We start from the raw sequence: 18,809 nt of genomic DNA on the forward strand, positions 1-18,809 counted from the left end.
TCATTCCAGTGCTTTTAAAACCTTTTACTTACTATGCAAATCAGTTATGAAATATGTGAGAATGAGTTTGCCTTCCTCTGAAATGCAGCTACATCTCAAATAAAACATTCTAACAGCTTCTAATATTTGCATGAGGAAAATAAAGTGTGTTTTTTAACCTGAATATAGGAAAAGCAAGTGCCTGATATTAATTTCCTGTCTTTGAAGACAAAGAATCAGCATCTAATAGGAGATGTCTGTCTACTAGTCACAGAAGGTGTGTGTGTGTGTACACATATATTTTATGTGTATATATATCCTTTAGTTGGTATGTGTCAACTTCTGGCATCAGCAGTACTGTGCTTGCAAAACCTAGGTATCTGAAAGCCTGCATCTGCCTGATTTCACAATAACAAGTATGTACATTCAGTCAGTGTTTCTGAAAATGGTTCCCAAAATACAATTGCTATTTCCAGCCTTGGGACTTGCAGGATCCAGAAATACAACGGGCGTCTTACATAACTCACCTTATTGCTACTGTGAGTCAAGCAGCAAGGGGCAGATTTTTTTACTTTATTTTTAGGGTGCTATAGGTGTTTTATTTGGTAACATGCTACTTGATAAAGAAATGATTAGGCTAATTGAAGGGAAAAGCTAGATAGAAATAGGTTAAAGAGGTCTTAAAGTACAGCTTATAATAATTAAATCTGGCAGTCTTTATTTAGCAGGGACAAAAATAAACATCAAGTTAGCAAACAAAAGACAATAACAGGAAACAAAGGGTGTAAATGGTGCAGTGTAAGGAAAGCAAAAGAATCAGTGATGTACCATATCATTTCTAATATCTAACTTGTAAAAGTGTGTGTGTGGGGGGGAAATGTACACGTGAACATATGGGCATACATATAAAAATATGACACATTTAACACTACATTGTCTTTTCTGGTTTATGTCACAACTATTACCAAATAAAATTTTTTGCTAGGTAGATGGATATAAATCATCTTTACCTTGGCCTGTGGGCTTGATTTAATGATAGAGAATTCCTACTTCCAATTATTTTTCTTCCTCTTCTCCCTAAAACAGTAGGAAAACAAGTTAATATTACTATCAAGTATGGTTATGCTCCCAAATTGTACATTGTTATAATCAATCTCATAGTACCTAGGCTTTCCCTGGCATCTCAGTTCTGTATGCGTGTTTATTATTTGCATTACCTTAGTGCTACAAAGCCTTGTTATGGATCAGAATCAACCCAAATGACATTCCCACCCTGAAAAGCTTTACAGTCAAAATAAGAAATGGGATAAGTGAGGAAAACAGACAGGAGAGGCAGCACAATGAAATGTGACACTGTACTGTAGACACCACAGGAAAGAGAAATTTTAAGCCGTGTTTTGAAGACAAATGATCAGCAACTTTGTGGCTGTTTAGAGCATCCCTGGAAATAAAAGGCAGGTAAAAGAAAGCACAAAACAAGTTGTTTAAACATGTTACAAGTAGGCTGTGAAAACTGACATCAGGGGCTGATGGGAGCTGCAGTTAGACTTCAGCAGTGAATGGAAATGGCAGGTAAGGTGAAGACCAGCTATCAGGCCTTTCAAAGTAAAGACAACTTGGTAAGGATCGACATGATAGAGTGGGCTGAGCCAGTAGAGGGATGAAAAGAGAGAAATAATGTGGTGAAAATGACAGACTTAGAAAAATGGGCTTTGTAGCAGCATTCTCAATAGGTATGAGCAAGACAAGGTTATATTTTCCAAGGCCAAAGGAAAGGATGTTGAGGTAATTGAGATTTGAGAAGATGGGATTTTTAGCTATATGGACAGATTTAGACACAGTCTGAACATAAAGGACTGTGGAAAGGTCTGAGTCCAAGATGATTATGTACAGGCAGATAATAGTGTAATAGATAAAGTAGAGAGTACTTGTGGGAGAAGGCACAATGCTATTTTAACTATGCTGAGCTCAAAATGGCATTAGGCTTCTCAATTAACCAGTTCTTATCCAGATGGTCCAGAGATTGGATGGAAGCTGAAGTATTTGTGTGCCGTCTGGGCTGATTATGACCCAGCCACCATATGCTACAATACAAAAGAAGAAAGAACAGGCTCAGAAACACAGAGACAGCCTAAACATCCCCGAAGTTAAATAATGTATGTTCTTGCAGAACCAACTAGCTATCAGGTGAATCATCGGTCAGGTGCCTCAAAGTGGTTTTTGTCCAGTTCACATCTTATAGGCATCTGACCATGCAGGTATAGGGCTCACGGGGCACCCGTGACTGCATTCAGGAGGTAAAATCCCACTCAGCGTTCATAAGAAGGTAATAGAGACAAAAGCACAGAGTTTAGTTAGGAAAGCATACCACTGTGCAGTAAAGGGGTGTTGTGAAAAATCTGAGTGGAAATTTTTGAGTGAAATTTCAGAGAGTAACTGTGGAGAGCACTTTTCTGACTCTTCAAATCTAAGATTGCTAAATGAGTGAGGCAAAAAAATGTCTTTAAAGCCTTCATTGTGTCAGAGAAATGCTTTAAAATGTGATCTGAATGAAAGTTTGAAAGACTCTTCATATAAGAAGGATCCTCTGTGTAGACAAATAGATATATACTTATACATATATATAAATATAATCCAATACATTGATTCATGATTTTCTGTTGCAAATACCATGCTGGAGTTGATCAAAGCAAGGCTTCAAAATTGCATCAGTGAATTTTCTGGCTGGTCTTTACTGAAGGGATGAGGTCAGAAGCAAGGGTGTATCATAGAAGACAACAAACAAGACTATCTGAATGACGGAGGTGAACTAATATTTCATCTCCTTTTGCTCACTGCTTACTTCTGCTGTGTATTAATTTTAAACTCACAGTTCCGTGCTCATTGTAGAAAATTATTATTTACTCAAGAAACAATTTCTTCATGAGGAGAGGATCCATCCCTTGTATGTTTTGCTTTGATTCTCTACAGTTCTTGGAATTCAAAACAGAAATTGTTGACAGCAAAGGAGACGCCTTAAAATAATGAATAAAGCTAATTTTCAAGTGATTGTCTTGTGGTTCTTTCTGAAAGGACACCCTGTCTGGTACCAACGCATGGCTCACCTCAAAGCACGTGTAGCTCAGAGACGGACCTCCAGATGGTGTAGCTGTTTGTGGACAGCAAAGGACTGGCAAAATGAAACCGAAGAAGGTTTTTGAGGAAAATACGGAAAAGCAGAGACTGTGGTTGTCGGCACGGTATGGGCAGGTGCTGGTCTGCCTTATAGCAGAGGACAGGGCGAGCGCTGCCACCGTGCTGGTGTGAGGTGGGTGCTGCTGGAGCCGCCAGGCTTGGCTAACCTGAATAACAAGCTTGTAATTGTATGAAATCATGAAGGGGCCCAAGGTGCTTCTTTTGTTTTATATTGTTTTCTTTATTTTTCTTCCTTTGCTCTGCTCTTCTGTCATGCCCAGTCCTGAGAAGGGAGAGCACTGGCTCTCCGCTGACAGGAACAAGTTAGCTCCCAGAGAAGTTGGACGTGGTTGCTTTGTAACTCACAAATATGCTCTAAAACATCACAAATGTTTCGTAACATCCCAAAGGCCCTTTTCCTGAGGGCAAGCAGCAGCAGACAGCAAAGCGTCCCCAAATTACCACCTTGCCCTCTGGCTGTACACAGCCATTGGTTTGTATGGCGACAATGGGCCATTTTGAAAGGCGGTCCAAGAATTTATTTATTTTGATCTTGCATATAGAACATATAGATCTTGCATATAGAACGTTGTTGATGTTGTTTACATCATAAAATTTATGTAAATTTGTATTTGTTGCCAGGGCGTGTTGAGAAGGCTTGGGCGAGTGGGATATATATGGTTATTAATGTCTGTTGACCGATCAACTCGATCCACGTTCTAGAAGACGCAGAGAACGTGTTTTCCTTTCCTCCTGCTCCTTTTTCCCCCGCTGTTTTATTTAGGAATTCCCTGCTTGGAGAAAAAAACGGAGCCACTGCCAGCACCTCCGCTCCCCTCAGCGCCTTTTCCCGCCTCTTCCCCTCAGCGCCCCCTTCCCGCCTCCTCCCTCAGCGCCCCACGCGCCTACAGCTCCCGGCAGGCCCCGCGAGGACTACAGCCCCCAGCAGCCCACGCGCGGCGGCCCGGCCCACTTCCGGCGGGGCGGGCCGCGCTCGGGCCCGGGACGGCGACGGCGGCGGCGGGGCCGCGGTGAGTGCGGGGCGGGCGCTGCCTCCCCTCAGCCCCCTCAGCCCCGGGCCCTTCCCCGCCCTCAGCTCGGCCCCGGCCTCTCCCCGCTGCGTTTTGGGGCTCGGGGCTGGCCCCGGGGCCGTGTTTGGGGCCTGGGGGGGGGCCCCCGGGGTGCTCCTGAGGGAGCCGGGCCCTGGGCTGGGGGCCGCGGGCGGCTGCTGTGTGGGTGGAGCAGCGCCGCGCCCCCCTAAATCCCGTCCCTTCGCCTGTTTTGCAGATGCAGGCGGAGCTGAGGGGGTAGGAGAGGTGTTGGCTTCTCTGCAGAACGCCTCTGGTTTCGTGAGGCTGTGGAAGGCACCGTGGGGGAGTTCAGCGTCACGGGTGTGGATGGTAAGGGGAGCACGGAACAAGCGGTGGCTCGTCATGAAAGGCACTGAGTGAACCTGTATGTGCTTAGAAGTGCATAGGGTTTAACGCACAGTCGTGGTTTTGGGGCTGTGTTGTTGTTTGACGGGTGGGTAGCTCACGGTGTTGTACTTTATCGCTGTACAAACCCAGAACGGCTTTCCTGCTGGAGTTTTTAATGTTAATTTGTGGTTTACGTGGTTAAAAAGAAGTTAAGCTGTACAGTTAATGACAAAGCTGGCAAGCTCACCGAGCCTTAATACACAGAACTTTTGGGGCTGTGTGTAGCTGCCTTGTGTGGCACGAGTCACAAGAGGTGAGATAGAGAGATGCTTTCGATGAGGGGCAGGATCTTCCCTTTCTGCACTGTCTCAGAAGCTTCCTTTGGAAGAGACAGGCTGTGGCATCGCTGAGGCTGAGCAAGCTCTAGAGCTGAGGTATTCCTGCCATGTGGAGGTACAAAGTTAACCAGTAAGAGTCAATTTAGAATGCAAGACTAGTTTTGTGAGAGCTCACTGTAAATCTTTAACGGTGTGTGTGCTCTTCTAAAGGAGGCAACATTAATTTTTATAAGAACTTGGACTGCATAACAGTAAGCTTTGTTTCACGGTCTGTTCCTTCTGACTTCCCTGTGTTATACATTACCTTTCATGTGACATTCATTCCCAAGTGTATTTGGGAAAAGAAACAAATGGCAGTGTTGTTTGGGAACAGGTGACAGAGGAAATGCCTAACAGCAGGCAGGCAGTGAGATGCCCAAATATGTATGGGGAACATGAGGATGGTTAGGACTCTGCATAGGATTTCCACATTAGAGACATTTCAAAACTGCCATAAAGATTCGGAAGAGAAAGTTCTTCTCTGTTCCAACTGCTTGATGCCAAACCTGCTGACACAAGACAAAACATAAAAAGAACTTGTTCTGTTTGTTTCCTTTCTCCAGAATGTTTTTAATAGCAACTGTTCTGGGGTTTTGCTTCCTTTCTGAAGCTTTTAAAAAAGTAGAATCAGAGGGAATACTCTGGCAGTGCTAGCAGCGTCTTCGTACCTGCTGCATTCCCATCAAGGTCCAGCTACAGCACAAGAGTGTTGTTTGAAGGCTGAAGGACTGCACGCGCTGTTGCCCTTTCATCACACGCTGAGGTAGGCACCTCTGTTTTCTGAAGCTCACTAAACCTGAGGGCTTCCGAGCAAGAGAAAACAAAAGTAAGTTTTTTCAAATAGAGCAGGTTACGCTTTTGTGTAAGTAGGGTGTGAGTTTTAGGCCTCTTTACTGGGTGGTCACATGTAATGAGCAGAAGGGCCACATGCCAGAGGCTGCTGTGTGGCTGGAACTGTTAATGCCTAACATACAGAGGTAGCTGCGAAATACAAAAATATTGAACTTTCTGTGCCCAACAAAGTTCCTGTTGTTCAAGCCCTTTGCTTGAAAACGAGCACACCCAAAAGTACGGTGCTGCCCCATGAATAACTTAGGCAGGCTACTCCCAGATCTCTCCTCTTTTGGGAGAGAAGCAAAGAACTGTTTGTGGGTGTTTTCAGCAGAGTACTTTGGTTGCTCCTGTTTGAACAGGGACAAGCTCAGAGCAGCACTTTCTCCGTGGCAGCATGTGTAATACTTGGGGAGGGAATACATCTTGTAGCAGAAGACGGAACCAAGCAGAGCAGATGAAAGAGAATGACTCTGATGCATCAGTTGTGCATGTTCTCAAAGGAAAGTTGGAGGAAAGCCTGAAAAGGGGATGTCATTTTAACCATGAGTGGCATTTTTTTTATACTGCGTATCAGTGTATAACAGCTACAATTTCCTTCTCTCCCTTGGAATCATCAGTTAAATCTTTAGCAGCAGAGCTATAGTGGCCTAAGGGCGTATCTTTCAAGAAGAATGAGCAAAGAGCAGCTGAAGATTTTCTTAATAGAAAACTTTGAAGCTGTATTTGCTGTCCCATAGGCATTCCTGTCAACTGCATCAGCTTTTGACAATGTGGGAGGTATACATTCCCTGCAGGGGATGCGAAGTAGAGAAAACAGTCTGAGTGGGTTTAGGAAGCCACGGATCAGCCTTCAGGCATAGGTGTCCTACAGATGCAATGCTGGTTCTGGAAGTAATGTGACAAGGGGGTCCTAAAACCACTCACTTCTGCCTCGCCACTGAATCTAGCTGAATGTAACAGCTGCTTTGCTGTACAAGGCTACGTGCGTAGAGGGAAAACTGCTGCCTTCTGCTTATAATCTGCTTATAACTGAACCTCCACTTCAGAACTCGGTTATCGAAGTAAATATTAAGAAAATGTCAGGAAAAAAGATAATCATGGCAAATGAATGCTGTTACGCAGAGAACAAACACAGGAAAAGCACTGAGCAAATTAGAGTGGGCAGAAGTAACTCCTTGTAACTCATGCTAGCAATAGACCTCTGCAAATGCTAGAGAACAGGCTTTAGCAAATAATTATAGTTGTTACAACTGAAACAGGTGCTATTTTGCCTTGTTACTATCATATAAGGCATGAGAAATATCTAGCAGATCAAAGTCCGTCAGCAGTAGGTTACTCAGTGCTCCTGATGGCACGTGTCCTGCTGTACCGTCTCTCCGTGAGAGAGCAGCTTGTGTTTCTCTGGGGAAAAAAAAACCTAACCAGGCCAAAAGCCCAGGATTTCACCCTGAGCTGTGTTTTCAATATACTTTGAAAGGAGGAAGCAATTGGGTTGATAAAAGTAACGTTGCGAACTTTTATGTGAGGTCTTGCTGAAAGTCATGTTTATTTTGAAAGTCGGATGGGAGTCAAATTCCATTTGAGGTTAAGGCACTAATGGAAACCCTCACTTGGAGACAGGAGAAATACCAAGGCAGAACAAAAGTTTTCTTTCTTCCTCCCACTAATACTCTGTACCTGGCCTGAACGTGCAAGCTACAGGATTTTGTTATGAAACATGCCCAAAGAAGTGCATGGAATCTAGTGGCGATGAGAGGATACTCGGGCAGACTTTTCTTGCTGTGTGCTACAGTTTGTGTAAGTGGACTGTCGGGATATTGCTTTTTGGTGGTGCGGGGTCTTCCTCCTGACGTCTTCAGAAGTGGGCAGTGGAGTGATGCCTCTGAAACAGGAATGCGCCAGCAGCTGCCACGCTTCCCATTTGTGTGTTGCATTAGCAGTCACTGGGGTGTTGTCAGCTTTTGTTCTTATGCAGCTGTTCCTGCCGAGTTCTCTGGGGACAGTGACTTGCCTCTTTAAATACGGGGCATGTTAGGGAACCAGAGAAGGCTTTTTTTGGGGAAGGAAGCCTTTCTGATCCTTTGGAAACCCAGTGCTCCACGCTGAGTTGTGCAGCTTGCTGTTGGCAGTCTAGCAGAGAACTGGCAACCTCAGGGATGCTGGAATGCATTTTTCCTGAAGCGTGGTGAGGAATTTGCTTTTAGCAAACAGGTAGCTCCGGATGTCAAGTTTTTTTCCAAGTGATACTTTGTTTTGTAGAATACAGCCTTCTTTATAATACCTTACTGATGAATTTAATTAATTGACTTAAACTTCCTTAGAGAAGGGCAAATACTAGTTCTACACGTGCTGCATCCCCTCGAGGCTCGTACTGCTGACGTGCTTTTTGTGGTCTAGTTACAGCTTGAACTGAGAATGCTTTCAAAGAGACTTGAAAGCTCAGATGCTTTCCCTGGGCAGCGCAGATTTCGTACGCATTTGGGGGAGATTGTTTAGATGTTAGGGGAGAAGAGCCACAAGAGGCACCATCCAGCCTGCGGTCAGTGGGATTGCGAGGTCCTGCCTGAGGGCAGGTACTGGCTGCAGGCTCTGTTACTGGGAGCTTGCACTTGGAAGGGTTTTGTACCTTATCACAGCGATGGTGAAGCAGAGAGGGGAAACTTGATGATCAGGCAATCCAGGTGGACCCCAGCAGTCCTCTCGGAGTGAGAGCAGGTAGAAGCTGGGATTTGATGTGCAAAGGGGGCTTCTGGTGCACATGAGATATGATCTGCGCTTGAACTCTGCTGGTAAGAAATCATAAATGTGGTTTGAAGTGGTTTAAGAGAGCCTCTTCCTCTTCCTGTGTAAGTGATGCTCACTGCTCGCAGATGGGTCAGTTTCCCTTGTGCTGTGCAGACCTTTGCTCACCGTCAGTCACCTAACAACCAGCAGGGAGTTAGTTCTGCTGGCCACAGGTATGTACGTATAAATAACGACATCTGTGCTGGCCTGCCTCTAGGTATGCTTCTGATGTCCGTGCTGTATGACCTGTAACTAAAAGCACTGATTTTAACATCTAACGATGCCTAAATATGATGAGTGACGTTATTATATTAAAAAAAAGTTCTGCTTCTAAATAAAACCCACATTGGTATCTTCCACTGTTGCAGGAAGCTTGTTTGCATTTTTTCCATGAAAAAGATATAAACAAGTATTTCTGTGGTGTGGGTCTGCTGTTTTTTTTATCTTTATATCTGTTTTGGTACTGGAATGCTCTGCCTTGCGTTGCTTACTCTTTTGTAGCTTTGTTAAGTTTTGTAGACTTCTGCTGCTCTATTCTTGTTTCCAGTGTTGAGCGTAGCTCCTTTGTGCTATACGTAACCAGTTAAATGTTCCTTTCTTACATGCTTAAGATGAAATGTTTTTGTCTTCATGGTTATCATAACTTTGCTACTGTCTTAAAAATTCCTGGAGTTCTGCTCTGTTCTGTGTGTTATTTCTGAAAATGAAGGTACTGCATTATCCGGTCTGTGCAGTGGTGGTGCTGACAGATGTGTTTTGTTTTAAGGATATTGCCTTTTTTTAATGTTTCTAATTTTATTATGGGAAACACAAGACACTATATTCTTCCCAGCTCTGTAGGTTGTGGTTTCATTTGGTACAGCAATATGAGCATACCTTGGTATAAATCTGCTTCTTCGTTATTTGCATCTTCTGTTTAAGTGAGGATGCAAGCAGCGTTTTCTGTCTACTCTAACTTACACTTACCTCAAACACAGGAAAAAAAATGTTTATTAATCTATTTTTTCATCCTCTTTGAAATGATTTCTGATTTGGTAAGAAAATGACTTGTTTTATCTGGACTAGCAGATGCAAATCTTAAATGAATAAACCAGTGGCCTGATTGCTTGCAAGTGTCATGATAATGACTAATATCATTCTTTTTAGAAGTCATCAAATTGTTTTCTGAATTGCTTTGATAGTGAAGGAGGAAATTTTGTAGCTAAATGACTAAGAGAGGCCTTGGAGATGCACAGATTTCTTCATTTACACAAATGGTTATGTGGAGCAGGACTATGAGAACTTCGGTGTTACCTGGTGTCCTGGGTATTGATGTGTGACAGTAACCAGGATGCTTGTAGAAAACATTCAGTCAAACGTTTTGCTGCCACTTTCACCTTAATAATAAATCTGATCCTGGTCAAAGCAAATAATTCTTGCGCGTGTCCTCTTAGAGCCACAGAACCACACAACATCCTGAGGTGGAGAGGACCCACAGGGTCCAGCTCCTGGCTCGAAACCAGAGGGAGATGTCTAAGAGCACTGTCCAAACACTTCTTGAACTCCGGCAGGCTCAATGCAGTGACTGCTCCCAGGGCAGCCTGGCCCAGTGCCCAAGCACCAGTGGGTGCAGAACCTTTTCCTAAGACCCAGCCTGACCCTCCTGTCCCAGCCCCATGCTGTTCCCTCAGCTCCTGGGACCACTGCTCTTCTGCTTTCCTTGTGTGTGTGTGTGTATAACACACGTGCCTGAAGCCCTGGGTGTCACTAATGTCTTTTCCTTGTGTTTACCTTACTCAGCAGATTCTGTAAATCTCTTCCATGTATGGTAACTTAGCAGTTTCGTTTCCTTAATCCTTCCAGATTGTCATACTGCACATCTAAGACCATACAGAATTAAAAGCTCCCTTCTACACCAGGCATTCTCAAAATTGCTGTTGCTCCAACTGACCAACAGGCACTTGTTTTCCAAAATGTTAATGCAGTGACAGAGGGTCAAAATTATTAAATACCTGGAAAGCAATGCTCGCAGTAACTTATTTGATGCAGTTTACTTGATCTCAGATGTTTGTGGTGTTAATCTTATGGCAAATGTGGATTGTTTTGTGCTTGAGCAAAGCCTGACGCTTTATATGCGTAAAGATTTTAGGTTGATGTAAGCGTGGCTCAGCTGTACAGCGAAGAACCGCTACCTGGCCACTTCGAGTTTCTTAAACCCCAGAAGCTTAGTTACATGTTCCCAAGTTCATTTCAGGGCATGTATCGGTGTTTACTCATAAAAGCAGACAGGATCCTTGAACTGACTTCTCAAAATCTGGCTTTAGTGTCTGGCCTTTCAAATGCCTTGTGCCTCCACTCCTCTGAATCCTGGGGAGCACAAGTGTAAATATGGTCCTTAAAGGAAAGGCAAACCCCAGGTAATTTAGTAAGATCATCAGAGCCTATGCTTCTTGGTAGTGTTTCTGTAGTAAGTTTGGGCAATTTTAGCAAAGCTTTGTTTATCAGCTCAAGTGAAGTCCAGAAAAAATTGCTGTGTCTCTGTGCTACGCTAGATCCAAGGAGAATCCAAGGAGTCACCTGTTTGTAACTGCCAAATATCGTAAACAAAGTTGCCTGATTTGTTTTAAATTTCATGGCGTTACTTTACTTCTGTTCAGCTGCTGGCAAACCCAGAGGTTTGTGTGGTTTACAGCTTCGGTGCAAGCACACAAGTACGTAGGGATGTTACTGGGAATAAAATCTGTTTGCAGTGGAAAACTACTTGCAGGATTTTTTTCCCTGGGTGGAAGGACTGCTGCTGCTCCGTGATAATGAGAAAGTTGTAGCTATTTTAGGACCGTGATGGTGTAGGTTTTGAATTGTTCAGGACAATATGACTTCGCAGAAACTGTTTCTGGCAACCTGCCGATTTGTCAGAAAAGAAATAATAGAAAAGGAAATACTGCATGTTCGTTTTAACTGGTTTTGACAAAATTGTTTGCTCTTTGGAAACAGTCCTACTCCTCCTCTTTAGAGCTGTGTTCCTGTTGGATGGATGCTTTTAAATGGGACCTGGTGCTTGCCTGTTGCCTGAAGATCACAGAATTGCAGTAATTTGGGTTGGAAGGGACTAACGGGGGTCTCATTCACCCCCTTGCTTGAAGCAAGATCAGCTTTGAGATCAGACCCAGCTGCTCAAAGCTTTATTCTGCTGGGTCTTCAGCCTCGGAGGAAGGAGACTGCAACCTCCCTCGGCAATGCTTACACTGTCTGCCTGCTCCTAAGGTGTAAAAGTGCTGGCTTTTTCTTGTTTTTTCTTCTGCTTTATAATCGAGACGGGATCTCACTTGTTCCAGTTTCTCTGTTGCATCGTCCTCTCATGGTTCAGACCCTGTCTGTCTTCTCAACGCCTGCTCCTCTCGCGTCCATCTGCTCGAGTCAATGTCTGGCTGGTATCGGGGTCCAAAAGCAGGAACTGTTCTAAATGCTGTCTGACAGGTGTCCTATAAAGAGAAGCTTAATTGCTTGACTCACTTAATTCATTTAAAAAATAAAAATCGTGGAAATATGGTTGGTTATAAATGTACTACTTAGGTTTAGGGGTTTTAAAGTGTGACTGGGTTTCAAAGCAACATTTAGGTAGCACTAAAAATTCTTCCACTTACACTGGTGGAATGATTTGCACCAGCTTTTTTAATGAAAACATTATGAATGGATTAAAAGCAACATCTGACAGACGACACTTACCTCCAATACATATTTATTGAACTTAATTAACTCTGAATAAGTCCAATTTGCATCATTGAAGTGTCGGCAATGAAGCAGTAATTGGTTGTAATACTATAACGAAATATTCTATAGAAATGGGAGTCAGTAAGTGAATTCATTCTCACTTAATGTTTAAAAAAATCACTCTTATGGATTGTCGGACAGATTTCATACAAAATAAGCTTACATACACAGGAGGGTGCACCCAAATTTCTGCTGTAAGAGCTGAAAAAAGCATTTCATGTGCTTGCTGTGTCACGGTGGGATGGCAGCATGGAGGGAGGATGTCCTGCTGTACGCAGGCTCGGCATGTATCCTGCCTCAGCTTCTATAAAGAGTATTTTTCTGAGCGTATTTGCTGCTTGGTCCTCCTATGGTGAGGTTTAGGAAAGTTGTAGTCGATGTTCTAGAGTCGAATGGTTGTTTCGGAAACTTGCCTTGTGAAATGCTGCAGCTCACTCAAAACTTGGTGACCGTGTAGTAGGGGTGGGAAATGATATAGAAAGCAAAGATGGAAAGGGAGGGCTTCAAAACTCCTCATACATTCCCTGTACAAGCAGCAGAAGTGCGTGGAGGCAGCAGCCCATGGTAGGAGCAGCCCCCAGACGAGCCTTTGCCCACAGGAGATGGGGCTGCAGGGGGTGCACGTCTCTCCTGCTGCTTTTCACTTCATATGGAAAACAGTTTAAAAAGAGCTTCTTGGTAAACGCACCTTATGTCTTTATGAATACCTGCTTTTAGAAAATGTAAGCCTGCTTTTAGAGATTTAGGAAAATCATCTGCACAAATGCTGGGAGTTCAGTGCCAAACTAACACAGCAATATAGGAAAAAGTCAAATCTGCCTTAAGCTTTGTAGTATGTCAGGTTTTATAGGGAAGGAACAGCTGCCAAAATACTGTTTTGTAGTCAAAATGTTAGTCTCCAATGTTGCAGTGGTTTTTCAGTCTCAGGTAGTCTAAAAGCAGTGATTTCATGTTGTTTGCTAATAGCATCTCATTTAAACGGATGGAGTTGCACTAAAATTAGTTCAGGACCCCTCTGCTGCAGGATAAGGAGAAAGTTGAGACCGGAGGAGACCTAGGAAGGATGTAATAAGTGTGGCAGGGTCACGCGGGCTGTTCAGCTTTCAAAGGCTTTTTTCTTCATTTTTCAACTTCAGGTTTCTTTTTATTTGCTTGCGGTGAGATTTTAATGTCTTCTGGTGAGCTGTATCACTGAATATTGCGGTGTTAAACACCATGTCAGGTTTCCTGTGTGTTCCTTACGAAATATGGAAGATTTGGGCACCATAACGAGGTAACAAAGCTGTAGCAGTTAAGGTCCAGGTTTTCCACTTTGTGGCTGCACGTTTCCCTGTATTGTTACAGTAACCTCAGAGGTTTTCCTTTCATTTTGCAGTTTTATCTGTCCTTACTGCTCCTGTAGGATTGCTGCAGGGTCACCATGAGCCCAGTGGCGTGCAGGCTGACTTGTCATGGTGCAGACATCTGTACAAACTTTTTTCATTGAGTAGTAGGAAGAGAGAGCCCATTTTAGGCTAGAACATTTGGATGGTGTTGTCTGTAATCCCCTAAAACAGTAACTCTGAAAGATTAGTGCACGCTGTCAGCTCAGCTTGACAAAGAGTGTGTGATTAGTGAAAGGGAGGCATAACTTGGTGTGAAGTTGCTGTTTGCCTTCAAGAATGAGCATTGTCCCAGTGTGTGTTGTAGAGTTCCCCTGTGCGGTGTTACGAAATGATTAAAAAAATTAGTCCTGTGTCATGCAATCCTGTCTCTTAATGTCATTTAAAACGAAAAACACCACCACCCACACACTTTCTCTTTTAAATCAAGGCTCTTCAGACCAGAAGGCTGGACACTCCCCCTTCTGGTGGGCTAACTGAAGTTTCAGTTTTGGAAATGGGGATTGGGTTTAACTGTAAAAGTACCACAGAATTGCTTTTTCCTTCTCTCCTTTTTTTTTTCAGCTTCATCAACCAGCTGAGTGTGTTGACACGCATGTGATTTCCAGAACAGTGCAATAATCTTGTAGCTTGTTCTTGTTTTCCTGCATCAAAATTCTCAATATAAATGTTCCACATAGGCTGCGTTTCCTAGCATGTGTATCCTGTCACTTAAAATAAGTACCACGTCTGTTGGCTTGACTAAAAATAGTGTTCAAACAACTGAATTATAACATACAGACAGAGTTGAGTATATTTGAGAGCTGTTCCCAGAGCTATTAATGAGTTTCTTGTTAGATTTGGCTGCTTTTAAATAGTAGCCTTGAATTACAAGACATCATGTCTTTTTTAAATTAATACTAACTTGTAAGACGTTCTTGGAAGCTCTTGATGTCTACCTACAGACTACTAACGTCTAAATCTCTTCTGTAAGCAGTGTGTATGCTAAGAGGAAGTTTAAGTCTCCAATTTGTGCTTTCTTTTCAGATACTCAGTATGGCCTCATCATCAACACCTAAATATAATTCAAACTCCTTGGAGAGCTCCTCAATTAAAAGGGTGAGTGCAACTTTCATGTTTTCTATGACAGAGGTCCCAAAGACCATTATCTTCCATATTTAGGTAGAAAACTGAGTATTTGAATGATTTTTTTTTCTTGATTATATATATACACGCATTTTTATTGCTAGAATTCAAATGCTGTTAACTAGGCTAGTTTAAATCTATTTCAGAGTAGATGGGAGGAATATTCTCTGGAACACAAGTTCTGAGAGCCTCCTTGATGTCAATTCTAATATACTTTTATATTTGCTTTCTACGTTGAAATATTTTGTTATTCTTGCAAATTTTTGGCAATTTTGTACAGTAGAGAAATTCTGTACTGCAGTTGAGTTATTTCTAGTTAGGTTTGGCTGGTTCGTTTTTTAAAATGTTGGTCTTTAGTGGGAAATATTCCTGCTGAAGCAAGTTCACTTCTGGCTGAAGAAAATGCCACTTGTTTGCAAGAAAACAGAGCCTCAGGTTTTAGTTATCTGTAAACACTTTCTCAAAACCAGAAGTTTTTATTAATCATTCTTAGAGGCTACTGAATGTGCAAAGCACAAAGTAGTAGAGTTTGTGTGATATTCGTGAGTATGCTGCTGAAGTGCTTTTCCTTGATTGTTTATCCAAGACAAGCAGATTTGGAAAATTAAATGTACGAAATTTTAGAGGGGAAAAATGGTACAGAAATTTAATTCAAATTTTCTGCAAATATATTTCACTGTTCCTTTAGAATGAGAAGGCTTTGTCAAATAAGCACACTTCTGCTCAAGCTTTAAATAATTAATAGCTGCAGTTCAGGATAGTGGCGTGTTCCTGTTCTGGTTTAGCATGTCTGTTTCTACTGTGGAAAACCCTGTTCTTTCCCATGCAGAAATTAAGATTTATTTTTTAAATCTGGAACTGGAAATAGTTGTAAAAATATGATGGGCTGTTATATTTCTTTCTTTAGACTCTACAAGATGGAACTAACTGGGAAAAAAATGAAGAAATACCTCGTCTGCCAGGAGAGACTAGAGTTACAGGTAAGATGTTATATAGCATCTAATACAGTGTATGTCCAAGGAGTCTGGCATAAACATCTGTCTTACTGGGTCATTTCTGTAGTCTGCAATGGTTTGGGCTGGGGGGTAAGCTATGCTAAAATGTCGTGAGTTAGTTTTTTCAAAGTAAACACTTGAGAGAATTTTTATCACTTACCACAAATAACTTCTTAAGCCTTTGAAATCTTGGCGGTAGATTCTATAAGGCATAGAAGTGCTAAGTCAAGATGTGTCACTATTGTATCTACAAACTAAGTAGTGTGTGTTTAGTGACAAGAATCACTCTAAGCTTTTTGAAGTCAAAAGATGATGATAATACATGCCGTGCACTATTGTATTGGTATCTTGTACAGTGGTGTGCAACCTTAGCCCAAACCTTGATCACCGGAGGTATAATCTTATGCTTCCATGATAAAACATGGCATGCAGCTAGCTTTTTGCACACTTGTTAACCTTTCCATACTGTGATTTCACATGAAAAAGATTAACGTGTTGGGTGCAGTGGTTCTTTACTTGGTGCAAGTTCTTCCTGGGCTGGAGCCTCACACTCATGGACATTTGCTATGAGGTATTTATTAGAATGCAACTGAAAGAGGCCTTTTATTTATGAAGCTGCTTCTTCCTCCCCACACAAGTACTTGTTAGATTAACTTGTGAACGAAACTGGCTGAGCTGAAACCAAAGTGGTGTTTCAAAGGAAGTACCTGTGTTCAATGAGGAAAGTGGTGGGGAAGGCATGAGAGGATGTGGGGCTAAGAAGAATGTTTGGTGTGATCCTGATGACAATTACCTGTGCTTTGGGGGAGCACGCTGGGAGGAGGGTGCTTGTTGTGGAAGGCAGATAAATGGTGTGGGTTAAAGAAATAAGTAGGCAGGGAGAAATACCTCATTTGTATTGCTTCACTTAAGTCTTCAATGGCACTGCTTCAGTTAATTTTTTTCTTTTCTTTTGAGTTGTGTGTGTGCTAGAACTCATTCTTTTACTGTCCTTGCTGAAATGGTGCTGATGGCCCTGCTACAATTGATTGCCTCAAATTGAAATGTAATGGTTCTCTCCAGGATGGAGAGTCCCCTAAACACTTTACAACCTGAACTACATACTTTAATGCAGGAGAATTGGTTACAGCGTACTAAAAGATGTAAGAGTATCAACAAAAGGATGTGTTTGTTCTGGGATAGTGAATAGACTAGTTCAGTAATCACAGGGAGGACTTAAATCTAGTCAGTGTTCTATGTCCTGCCCTCTCCTGCACTGTGCCAAGAAAGAGGAAAAATGCAAACGTAACTGGGGAAGGCTAGTGGAATCTGCCGAAGAAATTCAGGCAAGCTTAGTGTAAAAAAATATATATATATATAAAAAAAAAATTCACATTTTCTTAATAATTCAAATGGATAAAATTTAGATTTATTGCTTTAATTCATTCAGCTTTCTTTAGAGTGGCTCTCATGAGTGCAGCTGTCTTTATTTTACTGCTGCTTAACTGATGTTTTCCATAGCTTTGATTTTTCTTCTCCCAATGCTTAAGAAATGCTGCATTTCTTACAGACAAGGATGTTATTTACATGTGTCCGTTTAATGGCCCTGTTAAAGGAAGAGTATACATCACAAACTACAGGCTGTACCTGAGAAGTCTGGAAAACGTGAGTAATATGCCACAAATAGTTCCAAGGGATGCAGGAGCCTTAAGCCCTCTGTTCTTCAACCCTGCTGCCTTCGCTTTATTTTGCGGGCAGTTCATTTGTTTTTAGCTTTTGTGCATGCATGCTTGTGGAATGGCACGGGAGGCTTTTTACTTGAAATGATCTGTAACATTTGTAGTAACCATATCTTAATAGTTTAATGGCTAAACAGTAATTGCCTTTGTGCCATTGAGAAATCCTTGCAAAAATGGAAGCTCCTTGAAGTTGAACGTGTTGTAAATGCGTGCTTTTTTCCTCCAGTAGAGCTACAGTTTAATAGTTTATCCTGGACTGATGATACCTTTACCTTCTGTCTGTTGGAGCTTTTTTGGTAGCTCTTCTCTTCACATTTATAGTGTGACAGAACAAAATCAGCAACTAATGATGTGCAAATAGTTCTTGAAATGGCTATCAGTAAGTCAAGATTTTGACTGTCCTTGCTGTTGGAAAAGAAAAATACTTCAATTAATAGAATATCACATGGGTGGCGAGAGTAGTAGTGTTCAGTAAGCAGCAACATAAAAGCAAATAGAATGCACTTATCTGTTTGCATCTTTTTTTAACTAAGGTTCTAGGGTTATTGAAGTGAGGTCATTCTGGTTGCAACTTGTTAGTGATATTTTTCATTTTGTTCTGTTTTGTTCTATATGTCAATAAAGTAGTCACAGCTAGCAGAGGAAATCAGAAGTATGCAACAGACAAGATGGCAACAACAGGGTGTTGCCATCTTTTTTCCTGCATGTTCAGTCTTATGGCATGAAATATTTTCTTTGCCTATACAATTGGGTGATTTTCAAGGAATGTACAGACTTTGTGAAATGTTGGGAGGGAGCACTTGATCAAACCCAGAAACCCACTCCTTGCTTCCTCTGTGTATTTCATTCTATTGTGGTATGCATAAGAGTACTTCCCCTGAGTTGTCTTCTCTGGTTAATCCTCCTCTTACCCTGAATTTCATTGCAGGATCCTGTTGTGGTATTGGATGTTCCATTGGGTGTAATATCAAGGATTGAAAAAATGGGAGGAGCTTCAAGCAGAGGAGAGAATTCCTATGGATTAGATATAACGTGTAAAGTAAGACCTTTTAATAACTCATTAGGAAATGAAATCTACAGGTTTCCTTTCTCAGTGCTTGCCTACTTACCGGAAGGAAAACCATGTAATGCTCACAGCTGAATTTAAAAAGATTTTTGGAAGTGGTCAGGGAAACACTTTTGTATGAAAGGCTACTTACTGTTGTCTCTGTGTGAGGAGAGGGATTGGTTATCTCTTTGTAACTGCTCATTGACAAGAGATTTTTCACAGTGG

The 18,809-nt window shown here is 42.1% G+C and overlaps 1 protein-coding gene across 5 annotated transcripts in view; it reads left to right on the forward strand.

The window, feature by feature from the left end:
• Positions 1–4,130: 4,130 nt before the first annotated feature.
• MTM1 (myotubularin 1) overlaps positions 4,131–18,809 on the forward strand; it is a 38,269-nt gene continuing 23,590 nt past the window's right edge. The window contains exons 1-6 of one of the 5 annotated variants that reach the window (XM_084534731.1): positions 4,131–4,184; positions 4,441–4,553; positions 14,725–14,796; positions 15,731–15,803; positions 17,368–17,462; positions 18,465–18,575. In XM_084534731.1, coding sequence (XP_084390857.1) covers positions 4,551–4,553; positions 14,725–14,796; positions 15,731–15,803; positions 17,368–17,462; positions 18,465–18,575 — 354 coding nt within the window. In that variant the 5' untranslated portion in view covers positions 4,131–4,184; positions 4,441–4,550. Of the gene's footprint in view, positions 4,185–4,440; positions 4,554–4,588; positions 4,609–13,569; positions 13,590–14,724; positions 14,797–15,730; positions 15,804–17,367; positions 17,463–18,464; positions 18,576–18,809 lie in introns of those variants that run through there. The other 4 variants (XM_084534733.1, XM_084534732.1, XM_084534734.1 and 1 more) reach the window with 4 other exon arrangements.

Source organism: Aythya ferina (assembly GCF_964211825.1).
Source record: "Aythya ferina genome assembly, chromosome: 13".
Taxonomy (NCBI): Eukaryota; Metazoa; Chordata; class Aves; order Anseriformes; family Anatidae; genus Aythya; species Aythya ferina.